The sequence below is a fragment of the Protobothrops mucrosquamatus genome, unplaced genomic scaffold (genome assembly GCF_001527695.2).
Source record: "Protobothrops mucrosquamatus isolate PMUCROS unplaced genomic scaffold, P.Mucros_1.0 scaffold1456, whole genome shotgun sequence".
NCBI lineage: Eukaryota > Metazoa > Chordata > Lepidosauria > Squamata > Viperidae > Protobothrops > Protobothrops mucrosquamatus.
In genome coordinates, this window is record NW_015387634.1 from 337,828 (window position 1) to 350,681 (window position 12,854).

Here is a 12,854-nt window from a genome sequence, read left to right on the forward strand (position 1 = left end):
CCTTCTGCCTCAGATTACCTCCCATCGGCCGGTACGCTCCCACAGAGTGGGTCTCCTCAGGGTGCTGTCAGCCAGACAGTGCCGGCTGGCGACCCCCAGGGGGAGGGCCTTCTCGGTGGGAGCTCCCACCCTCTGGAACGAACTACCCCCAGAGATCCGGGTGATCCCGGATCCCCCTTCCTTCCTCCGCGCCCTTAAGACATGGCTATTTCAACTAGCAGGACTGGCCTAAGGGGCAATTTTTAACGGGGGTTTTAAAAATAATTTTAAATTACAAAGGCCTATCAAATATTTCATTTTAATTATATTTTTAACGATAGTATTGTGGTATTTTTTGTATTTGTTTTTATCAGGCTGTCAGCCGCCCTGAGTCCGCAAGGAGAAGGGCGGGGTAAAAATTCAATAAATAAATAAATAAAATAAATAAATAAATAGCTCTGGGGATATTTTAACTGATACATTTTATTGCCTTGAATTATTGATCTATCTGAATTTCAAAGATTAATCCATCAGTCATATACAAATCCCAGCACTACGGGACAGTGGCATCCATTTCTCTTAAGTGTCAGTTATTTTTAGAGAAGGAGGGGGAAAAGTCAGCAGTATGAAAATGGGGAGGAGGAGGAGGAGGAGGAGGAGGAGGAGGAGGAGGAGGAGGAGAAACAAAATAAGTTTTATCAAATAGCAATATCATTCAGACTTACATACCACTTCACAGTGCTTTACAGCCCTCTCTAAGCGGTTTACAGAGTCAGCATATTGCCCCCAACAATCTAGGTCCTCATTTTACTGACATTGGAAAGAGGGAAGGCTGAGTCAACCTTGAGCTTGTGAGCCTGTCTTTACCCACCTTGCAGGGCTGAAAAGGGGAGAAGAAGAAGAAGAAGAAAAAGAGAAAAATGTATAAAGTTGAAGGCCATCACTGTGATCAGACCAGATACAAACTGATAACACAAAAAGTCCTCGATGTATGGCTCTTGATTTAATGATGGTTCAAAGTTATGATAGCCTTGGGAAAATGATTTGTGATCTGTAGTCACACTTATAACTGTTGCACCACCCTTGCAGTCACATGATTGCAATTCAGGCACTTGACAACTGGCTTGTATTTACAATCAGTTGCAGCTTCCTGCAGTTACATAATAGTGATTTATGACCTTTTTTGCTAATTTCCAGCAAAAATTTCCATTGGAGAACTTGGATTTGCTTAATAACCATGTAAATTGTTATAAAACTAAGTTTGACTTAACTTACCATCATAATGATTTACAACAGAAATTCTGGTCTCAATTTTGATTGTAAATCAAGAATTACTTGTATGTATATGTGCGTGTATACATACACGAACATACACACACAAATAAACATATATGTTATGCCTATCCTGTTAGAGACTTTTTGTTCATTGAATTTTCATAGTCAAATTCACAATAATTATTTAAGAGAATGAACTTTGATTATAGGGATTTCAAAGCAGAGTTCTTAATGTAGTCCTTTCCCTTATGTCTCCCTCCAGTTACTTCAGCAGCTCTGTTCACTAACAACATAGAGTTCATAATTTATGAGGTCCAAGTCAAAGTGATCGACAACAGTGGCAAAAGCTGTCAAAGGCCACTGGTAATTCCTCTGCAGGCCTGTCACTGTGATCAAAATGGAATGTGTATCAAAATGGCTACCAAGAGAGTCAAAATTATAATTATTGGTGGCGGTGGAGCCGGTGGAGGAGCGGGTGGTGGAGGAGCAGGTGGTGGTGGAGCAGGTGGTGGAGGAGCAGGTGGAGGAGGAGCAGGTGGTGGAGGAGCAGGTGGAGGAGGAGCAGGTGGTGGAGGAGCAGGTGGTGGAGGAGCAGGTGGTGGAGGAACTGGTGGAGGAGGAGCAGGTGGAGGAGGAACAGGTGGAGGAGGAACAGGTGGAGGAGGAACAGGTGGCATTGACTGGGGAACAGGTGGCACTGACTGGGGAACAGGTGGAGGTAGTACTGGAGGTGGTGGTGGTGGTATAGGTGGCATTGATGACACACATGGGCATGGTGGCACTAGTGGGCATGCTATTGATGTAGGAGGAGCGAAGCAAAATGGTGGAGAAACTTCTCTTAGTGCTGCTGCCATTGGCCTGATGCTTCTTGGAGGATTAATATTTGTGTGTAAGTATTCTATAAGGATAGATTTATTCCTTTTTAAAAAATGTGTTTTCTATATAATATGATTTTTTACTTCTATAAAACTTTTTGCTCAGTATATAATGGCTCTGTAAAATAGACCTTTTGATTCTCATTAATTGAGAATGTTGCTATGAACTTAGTCTCAATTTCTCCATGCAAAAAACAACAACCCTCAGTTAAAAAGTGTTCTGCTCATGATGTCCATCTTGAGATGCATCATCTGCTGAATGGAAATACACATGCTGATAATATTAGGCTTAAAAAGTGTTTGCTATTATCCTGAAAAATGTTTGTTGATTTATTTAAGAATGTGATTTTGATTTTCAAAGCAAATTTTTCCCAAGAATATGTCTGTTAAACTACTAAAATACCACATTAAATAATGACAATGATCACTAAAAAGGATTTTAAAAGCTTTAGATAACATATACAATGATTAATACATGGCACTGAAGCAATTAAAATTTAAGAAGTGTGTGTCTAGCACCAAAAAGCAGTAATGTAGATGCCAGGTGTGCCTGTCCAGGAAAAGGTTTCCAATGTCAGGGGGGGGCAGCTGAGATAACTGTGCCCAACATTCACTCAGCACAGTTCAACCTGTAAAGGTACCTGGAGCAAAAAATCTCCAGAAATGATTATATGGCTTTAGTAGACATTGTAGACTAGAAATAGACTGGTCCCACATTATTGTGTGCCTCTATTTATATACAAATCAAATATTTAGTCTACTGATGAAAAGCACATAACTTTTTGTTTTGGTTTGGTTTATCAGTGGTACCAATTCTGATGTCACAGAGTGATTGTTTGGGTTATCTGGGATCCAGACAGGCTGGTGGAGTGGGAGCTGGATTTGAGCCTGTGCCTGAATGCACAGAAGGAGCTATCCATTCCTGGGGAATTGAAGGAGCACAGCCTGAAGACCGGGTTAGTTCTTCACTGAAACACACAGAGACGTGCATATTCCCAAATGTCTACATGCAGATACATATTATTTCAGCATCAACCAACTTGTTCCTTCCAGATGCATTAGGCTGAGTTCCCACCAGATCCCCAACCATCAAGACCAAGGGCTAGGAGTTGACTACAGAAAATCTTTACCCCATCTTAGACTAGGGAGCCTCTTTGCCACTATCCATCAGTAGTTCTCCATTTTTTTCATGACCTAGGAGGCCAATCTGTACCTTGTTAGGAAAGAAAAACACAGGCTGCCTTTGCTTCCCATTGCTTAATCACTGACATACTCTCAGAAAGGACAGATGAATAGGCAACATCAGCAACAAAGAAGCCTAGAAGACATTATTAGCGATGGACCTCAGCAGGTACTCAACTTTTCCAGTCAAAGGAAAAGTTGCCATTGAGTTCAACTAGGAAGTTCAGAACAGGAAATCAACCCCACAAGAAGGCTGACATTACTTTTATTGAGATTAGTATAAATAACAGAATTTTGCAAGTCCGATTCTGCTGTACTTCCTTCTTATAGTCCAGTGAATTAGGGAAGCATCTGACTAATCTTCTTCTGAATGTTATCTCATTCTGCACCTGAAAAATATTTAGCCCCCTTTGCCTTAGGTAACAGATTCTGTATATCTCTGTCAATGTCATCTATTTTATTTTCTACATCCCCAACGTGACTCTGTGAACACAACCATCTGGGGGGGAGGGGGATGTTGGTAACTCTACAATAGTGGTTTGCTGCTACCTTATTCCAGGATGTTTTGCCACAATGGCCTCCCATCCCAGTAACTAACCAGGTCCAAACACTGATTGCTTCCAAACCAAGCCAAGATCACTTATGTGCTGATACCAAACCAGATGGATCCATTGACAGTACTGTCACAAGGAACTATAATAGATTTTATAATCAAACTAAGACATACTTCCACACAAATCTAAGGCCTTGTTTCTACCAATCTTATGTTACTTATTAAAAAGTATATTTTAATAACTTAGCTTGGGCTTTCTTTCCAGGATGTGTCAAATATCTGTGCACCAGTAACTGCTGCAAGTAAAGGGGAGTTTGCAGATTCTTCAGGTAAATAAAGTAACATTTAACTAACAAATTCTGATAGTTGATGGGGATAGAAATAGCAGTAAAGTGGAGGAGTGAATGTGTTCTTATTATTCTACATCTAATTCTTATAATTTATGGAAATGGAATCTCTGTGGGCCCATGAAAAATCCACATAGTTACAAAAATTGTTATACAAAGAGTGTCTGCATAGGAGCATAGGAGTGACTGTAATATTCACAGCATATCAATAGAAATTGGGCCTCAATTGTTTTACATTCAGCTTTGCATTGATTAATTGATCAGTGAATTGATCACTACTGTTCTTTGAATCTATTACGTGTCATCATCAACACTATAATTATCATCATAGCCACTGTTTTATGATGGTTTTCCTCTATTTTCTGTGACTGATTTCAACCGGTATTGACAGGTAGAAAGAAAACTTGCTTATAGGCCCTTACATGTTGGATGCCACAGAGCTTGACACGCCCCTTCTGTTCACATGAAAATGCTGGGTGAGATCATCTTCCAGTTTGGTGTCACATATCATCAATATGTAACATGCATGCGGATGATGTTGTATATCTTGACCCCTGGTTGGTTGAGTTAGTGACCCAATTTTTGGAGGCTCTAGACCTAGATGGGGAAGTACAGCCTCAGGCTGAATCCTACCAAGACTGAGTTTTTATGTCTATTTGTGCCCCCACTGCTGACTCTCCATTTCTGATATTCCATTGAGTTGTAATTACCCATTTAAGATGTGTGCAATCCTCTTGAACTCTCAGTTCTCAAAGAGCAGGTGAAAGCTGTGATTAATAAGACCTTTTGGGGTTGTTATTGAAGACCATCCAGAAGCTACAACCAGTCTAGAATAGGACAACACAGACAATGAGGCAGTATTAGATGTGCATCACTTTGCTGCTTTGCAAGTTGCACTAGTTACTACTAGGCTTCAGAGAACAATTCAAGCTGTTGGTTATAACCTTTACAGCCTTTCAAGGCATATGGCCAGGCCACCTGAGAAACTGTGTATCTCTATCATCTTTTCCCATGTGATTGGGTCCAGCGGAGTGGGCATGCTGCAAGTCCCCTCAATTAAACAATATCATCTTGCAAGACCCAGGAATTGTACCTACTCTGTTTCAATTCCTGCCCTTTAGAATGATCTCCCCTCAGTGAGTTGTTTGGCTACCACCTTTACATTATTCAATAAGCTACTGAAGAGCTAGTTATTTTCCCAGGCCTTGAGGACAGGTGATTGTATTGTCCTTTTATTTTGTTTTGAATAAATAAATAAATAAATAATCATCATTATCAGATATCTACACAACTAAATATGGTGATGGAAGAATGGTGAGTTCAAGAGTTGAAGAAACAACAGGACTTGGAGCAGCAAAAGGCTATGGAACTACACTTGGTTATGGGACAACCACTGGCTATGGGACAATGGGACGGAAAGATACATTTGGAGGAATAAAAGAATACCGAGAAAGTGGTGTGAATATGGCTTTCCTAGACAGCTACTTCTCTGAGGTAAACCATTATATTGTACCTAGCAAAATATGGAGAATGGTAATAAGTCACTATTAGGTATATTTGCTTAGGGTTATGTTCATATTTATGAACACAAACCTAAATTATATTATGCCAAGTAATGGTGCAAAGTGTTCATAACTTAGAGTATTTGATATTCCTTGATGCAAAATTTGGACTGCCTCTCCACAGTATGAAATAAATTATGTATGGAATAAATATAAATTATCCATGTTGTGGAATGGGAATATACAGTACATCAGTTTGGATTCAATTTGAAGCAGTTGGTATAACTGAAATTCAAGTTAATCACCCAGCTTTTAAGTACTTACCTTTTTGGAGAATATTTTGATATTCTTTCTCATGTTAATGATAAACAATGCTAATTTTCTCTTGCTTATTCATTTTTAGAAAGCATTTGCCTACGCTGATGAAGATGAAGGCAGACCTGCAAATGATTGTCTCCTAATATATGATCATGAGGGCATAGGCACTCCTGCTGGTTCCATTGGCTGTTGCAGTTTTATTGGGGATGATCTGGACGATTCCTATTTGGATACACTGGGTCCTAAGTTTAAGACCTTGGCAGAGATCTGCTTGGGAAGAGAGATTGAGCCCTTCCCAGATCCCAGTATGCCTCTACCCAATCCTGATATTGAGGTAAATCTGCCACCACCTGGAACCACAATTGTTGTTAACACATCTTCATCTATGCCTCAACCTACTGCCTTTGGTGGTACCACCGTTGTTAGAGAAAATACTTACACAACTACTTCCAATGTACAACCTCCAAGGCCAATACCTGATCCTATGCTCCATGGTAACGTAGTTGTAACAGAAACATATACTTCAGGTTCAACAATGAAGCCCCCCACACTTAATGTTGATTCTCTGAGTGGATCAAATGTTGTGGTTAGAGAAAGAGTGCTGGCTCCTGCCCCAGTCACCGATATCCATGGCATGATAGATATTCCTGACCTACCAGGTGGGTCAAATGTTGTGGTCACAGAAAGAGTAATTGCTCCTAATTCAAGGTTACCAGCTTCTTTGAGCATTCCCAATCTGACCGAAGGGTCAAATGTAGTTGTGACCGAAAGAGTAATTCGACCTGCTGCTAGCGTACATGGCAACATGACCCTCCCTTCTGACATATCAAATGCCCGTAATGTGGTTGTAACTGAAAGAGTTGTGTCTGGAGCAGGAGCGAGTGGTGGCCCTGGAAATCTAAGTGGTGGTCCTAATCCATTGTTGGCTTCTGATAATCTTCTTAGTCAAACAATTGGAACAGTTTCTCCTGGTACAACTCGAAGAAGGGTAACAAAATACAGCACTATACAGTATTCTAATTAATAAAGATCACTTGTGACTACATGTTTCCCCTACCCCTTTTTGTTTTTTAGATTTGCTGCTAAATAATGTTTTTATTATTTATAGGTAGCAAATCAAAAAATCAGAGAAAAAGTATTCTTGTCTGAAACAGAATCTCCTAACGTTACTTAGTCATAAGCCAAAATATAGGAGCACTGCCAATTTAAGAAAATGCTGATATATTGCCTTTGGAAACATGATAGTGTACATAATGGAGGAATCACTAACAGGGCCTTTTGTATATATCTGCTGTTGAGCAATATTTGGACCAACATATCACTTCCTCTTTGTACTTATTAACACCATGGTAAGGGAATGCAACTGTGCACAAAGTGATTTATAGGAACTGTAAAATTCTGGAATTCCTTACTGTATTTTAAAGCAGTTGCACAGAAACTGTTCCAAATTCAGCATAATTTAGTTTCATCTTAAAACAGTTAGTCAACATAAGCAACCGGACAAAAAAGTGTCATTAGAAAAAAATGGCATATATTAATTCTGTATCTCTGAATAAGACCCTGTGTGAATTACAGTCAATATAGCAGTCCTTAAGAATGACAATACTCTGCTGTAACAATAGAAATATACAGGTTGTTAACAGATTTAGGCAGCATATCATGTATTGTGAAAGTATTTGTTAAATTTCATTTAAATTTCCATTTCAATCATATAGCAAAAAACAGCAACAATCACCTTTATCTGATTATACAGAGATAAAGGTGCTATATGTAATTTAAACAGAAATTTGAATACCAAAATATTTTTCTCCCAAGAAAATAAAGACACAAGGTCTCTACATGTTTAAATCCCAAATGCTGAGCTATTAAAATAAAACATTGCTTCATTATTCAGAATCCAAAAAGCTATTTCAGACGTAGAATTGACAGAAAAGTGGTAGAAATTTAGATCTATTCATTTTTTAATAAAAAATCACAATGCACTATTGCTAGTCATTCCCTATTGATACATGATTATGAAAATTTTAAAACAAATGTTGATTCCATTCTCAAATAAAAGACTTCAGATGACTTCCCATCAATTTTTAATAATTTAATTCTAATAAAACCCTGCTGTTTCAGAGCAACAGCTCATAACCATGTTTGGCATGAAAAAATAACACAGTTTTTTAGAACCTGACCTTTACATTTTAGTTATGTACCATATGTAAACTAAAAGTAGCTCCAATATAGAGAATACACTCCAATGTAAATACAGTTGTTAAACACAGGGAAATTTTCCTCACCAGATTATGGTAAACTATCCCTTTTACCTTTTATGTACACTATTAGTTTTGGTATAGAATTCTATAGAAGAGTAAGGATATGGGTTTTTGTCTCTACTCCTGGTGTTTAATTTTCTTCCCAATTTAACATGCATGTTGATCATCCCAAAGATACTAAATAAGATGTAAATATAATAGCAATTTCTGGTATATCTAGCAACTTTATCTAGTATCCACACTTGATTTTTCTTTTGCAGAAACCTTCCCATTCAGCTCTTTTTCCTACATACAAAAATATGACAGTGATCTGTACCTTTAATTTGTCTTTATATCTTTTTAAAAAAATCTGCCCAAAGCAACTTGAAACCTTGCAAAATATTCAAATTGTGCATATTTATATTGTAATTCTTTCCCAAATAATCCTGGAAATCATAGTTTCAAATATGAGATATCTTTCACTTACTTCCCCTAATTACTAATCTGATTATGTCTTGTAATCATTTAATGAAACACTGCTCATTATGTAATTATTTAATGCCACACCTATTTTGTTACATGCAGAAATCACCCCAGTCACCACTGTATTTGTGCATAGTTCAAGTATGAAAAGTTTTATGCCTGTACAAAATTAACACCCATCTTTTAATTAAAATCTCTGTTTCATTCTTGAGCCAGCATGACACTTCCATGTGTGTAGAAAAGGGACAGAGCTGTTGTTGCAATGCTATAACACTGTTTATGTTGTCTAACCCACCCCCTTGCTCCCCTTATGAACTTTGCTGCCCAGGTTTGATTCGGTTATAGTAATACAGGCAGTGGTGGGATTCAAATATGTGAACAACTGGTTCTCTGTGTGGATGCCGCCTCCAGAAGTCCATTCTGGGCCTGGGCAACAAAAAATTAGCTACCGGTTCTGCTGAAGTAGTGCAAACCGGCTGAATCCCACCACTGAATACAGGGTAAAGCCAATGCTATTAAGTAGTAATTTAAATTCCTCCGTTAAAGGGAATATTATTTAACTGTACCCATGACAATATGTTGAACAATATACAGAACTGCTGCAACGCTGGGGGCCGAAATTTTTTTTTGTATTATTTGACCTTGTAAGCTAAAATCCATTGCAAATGTTTCTCCACAGGAGGAATCACAAAGTCTATTGATAAATGGCCTTTTATAAATATATTTCACATTTATATTTTATAAAAGGCATCAACACAAGCCTTATAGGTGTACTTCTTACAACATGTGTAATGAGTTAAAATATTATGACGTCATAATATTACAAGGCTGCATTTGCAGTCATTTTTTAAATTATTTTTATTCTTCTGAAAGCAAATTTTATGTTTGAATTCATGTTGGATGCAAGTAATTCCAATTAAAACATTTTCAATGAGCATCCTTCTAGGAAATAATTGTCTTTAACTGCCCTGATTCTCTTTACAAATTTAATACTGAAAAAATGTAGGCTTTTTTGTTTTCCAAAACAAACAAGTCTGACATTCAAGTCAAGATGTCTAAATCCTTTCTAACCATAACCTCCCATCGCTGGTTTTGGGTGTGATTGCTTTTAAGAAAGAATGTTTTCTCGGGGAATGAAATGTCACAGCTGTGGGATTACAATAAATTTGCACACAAGCGTAAATTTGAAGATGTAACATAATATGAATAAAATGTCTGGGCAAATTTCTCTTTACTCTTTAAATGTTTATTTACTACTGAACATGATGTAGGCTGAAATCTGAAGGGCATAAGAGACAACAAGGTTGCTTTTACAGTACTCACTCTTCATACCAACCACTTGATAGTCAGTCCGGTCTAGTTAAATGGCATTTTTTTAAAAATATGCCGTTGAATCATACCGACCTTCTTGATTTTCTATTAACAATTAAGCAAAAGATCCTAATTCCTTTGTGTGTGTTTTCAAAATAGTGTTGCATAAATATTTCTTAAACGAAACTAACAATACAATCCATTGGAAAATCCTCTAAACTAGGTTACAATTGCAAGCGTGTTCCCTCTGAAGGAACATAGGTCATCTATAAGGAAGCATCTGCCATTAGTCTTTAGCAGCAATGAACAAGGAAGACTGGTAAGGATTTCAGTGTGAAATGTCAAGCTTTTATCTCACATGCCTGCTACAAAAAGCTAAGTGATTCAATCCTAAATATCGGATAATGGTCTCTCTTTTTTTAAAATATAACTCTAAATCCTTGCTTCAATGACACCGCACTGCAGCTAGGTAGGGTGTGGCTACTTATGTGACTCAAAACTGAGCTGAGCTAACAACATTTCAGAATCATTCTTGTACAGTAAAAAGCCAGATGAAACCCTCCATAAATATTATGTGTGTCCAGCATTTGGTACAGTCACTCAGCAAAATAAAAGCAGATATCTCAAGATATTCAAATACTGTACATGCAACAGCATCTAACTGCCAATCTTTTCAGCTACCAATGGGACGGGTGGCCCTCTTGCTTCCTCTTGCACAGTAACCTTATTTATGTATTCTGTACATAAATAAGGTTGCTTATTTATGTACAGGATCCCATCCCACTTTCTTTCACTACTTGACTGCCACAGTTGCCAATGAAAATGGATATACACAACCCAATATATATTGTCCCTAAGATGCAATCCATAATTTTCCAGAGTATTTTAAAATGCTGTGTATACTGTCTGGAGCACATTAGAGGAAGGGCAATAATTTCATGGATTTGGAAATTATATATTGTGACATTCATTCCTATGAAACTGAAGAGATGATCTTCACAGAGAACCAGGATCTCCTGGGGTAAGAATAGCCAAGCTTTATTGTACTTCATTGTACATACTTTTGTAGGGTTCCTCTGGGCATAAGAAGATATACCAAAATTGTGGGTTTTTTGCAGATGTTTTGCCCCTATTCCTGGGAAGCTTCCTCAGAAATGAGGATTTATTTGCAGCATTTATAGATTGTGTGGAATTTGAATACAGCTTCTGGGAAAGAATCAACTGACTAGTGGATGGAAATGATGCCAGCCTTATTATGCAACATCAAGAAACCTTTGCTCTTCCTAAAATCTAATCCCAAGCACAAATCAGTTAATTACTATTTTTCATCCTAAAAAGAAAACCAAAAAGAAAGTGTATTTCAAATATTCAATACCTGCTCAGGAGTCATATTTATCATAGAGATGTAGAAAGGGAACAAACATTCGTTTCTAGATATGTTCATCATTAAATTAAATGATGGTAAATTGCAAACTCAAGTTTACAGAAGTCCACCCACCCAGACTGAATCTTAAACTTCTATAGCAACTAATACACAAATACAAGAGATCAACTGTGTAAGAACCATCATCAACAGAGCAAAAACACTTTGCAGCTCACCAGCTCTTATAAAAGTAGAACTCAACTACCACCACAGCACATCCAGTAAGAACAAGTCCATCTCCACCTCAGCAATTCATCAAAAAATACACCAGGAAACAAAACAAGACTAAAAGACTTTCCAAGCCACCAGGCATCACACCCTGAAAAACTCTGGAAAGAATCCTGTATAAGACAGAGACTATAATCTCATCATAAATTGCCAACATCACACAGAGGTTCAACTGTCTGGGTTGCAGGCAGTGCTAGATAGGACAGGGCACCATTTATACTGAAGAATCACAGAATGCACATCTGCAACAACGATCCAAAATCACAAGGGCCTAAAGTCACTCGCCTCCACAGAATGAATCACACATTTGACTGGGAAAATATAGAAAGTGTTGACCAGAGAAACATCAGAAGAGCCAGAGAATTCCTGGAATTCTGGCACTCAAATAAAGGAGTCATCAAGAAATCAATGCAAATGATTCAATCTACCATCCAGTCAAGCACCCAATTCAAAACATACACAAAAGACTTACATGAAGGATTAGTCAAAATAGTGCTAGCACCGTACCATATCACCAAGCAACTGATACCTCCCAGGAAGTCTCCAAACACTGACCAATCCTACCAAAAAAAAGTTACTTCAAGATTGAACTTTTCTACTTCAGTATTGATCTCTTTAAATTGGGAGAAGACTAACTAAAAGTATGGATAAAGAAGGCACCTACTCTTTATTACTTACATTTGGGACTTGCATAGGGCTCATATGGAAGTGTAGCTACAGAGATAGACATTTTTCTTAAGTAAATTTCAGCTGTAATTTCCAGTAAGAAAAAGTAATGAGTTCACTGATTACATGCAGAGGAATTAGAAAATAATATGATGAAATAAATTTGCATATTTAGTGATTTCAGCTGACCTAGGATTCTGATGGAATAGTATTTGCTAAACCTTATAAACCTATCCTTTCAAAATGTAATGACAGCTTCCCCCCCCCCCCGGGGCTCTCCAAATTTACTGGACTCTCTTCCAACTTCAGATGGTAACTAGGTCCAACCCAACTGAAAGACACTGAATTGGAATAGTTTGGCTGGTAATTCATCCTAGCAGTAGTAATAGCACTTATATACCACCCCATAGCACTTTACAGCACTCTCTGGGTGGTTGACAATGTCAGAATATTGCCCCCAACAATCTGGGTC

At 37.9% G+C, this 12,854-nt stretch overlaps 1 protein-coding gene across 1 annotated transcript in view; it reads left to right on the forward strand.

The window, feature by feature from the left end:
- The window catches only part of LOC107292943 (desmoglein-1), a 66,715-nt gene extending 56,735 nt beyond the window's left edge, over positions 1 to 9,980 (forward strand). Inside the window, exons 12-17 of the mRNA XM_029285269.1 lie at positions 1,517 to 1,945; positions 1,985 to 2,143; positions 2,934 to 3,085; positions 4,130 to 4,193; positions 5,491 to 5,705; positions 6,117 to 9,980. Of these exons, the coding sequence (XP_029141102.1) occupies positions 1,517 to 1,945; positions 1,985 to 2,143; positions 2,934 to 3,085; positions 4,130 to 4,193; positions 5,491 to 5,705; positions 6,117 to 7,055 (1,958 nt within the window). The 3' untranslated portion in view covers positions 7,056 to 9,980. The remainder of the gene's footprint in view (positions 1 to 1,516; positions 1,946 to 1,984; positions 2,144 to 2,933; positions 3,086 to 4,129; positions 4,194 to 5,490; positions 5,706 to 6,116) is intronic.
- The last annotated feature ends 2,874 nt before the right edge of the window (positions 9,981 to 12,854 follow it).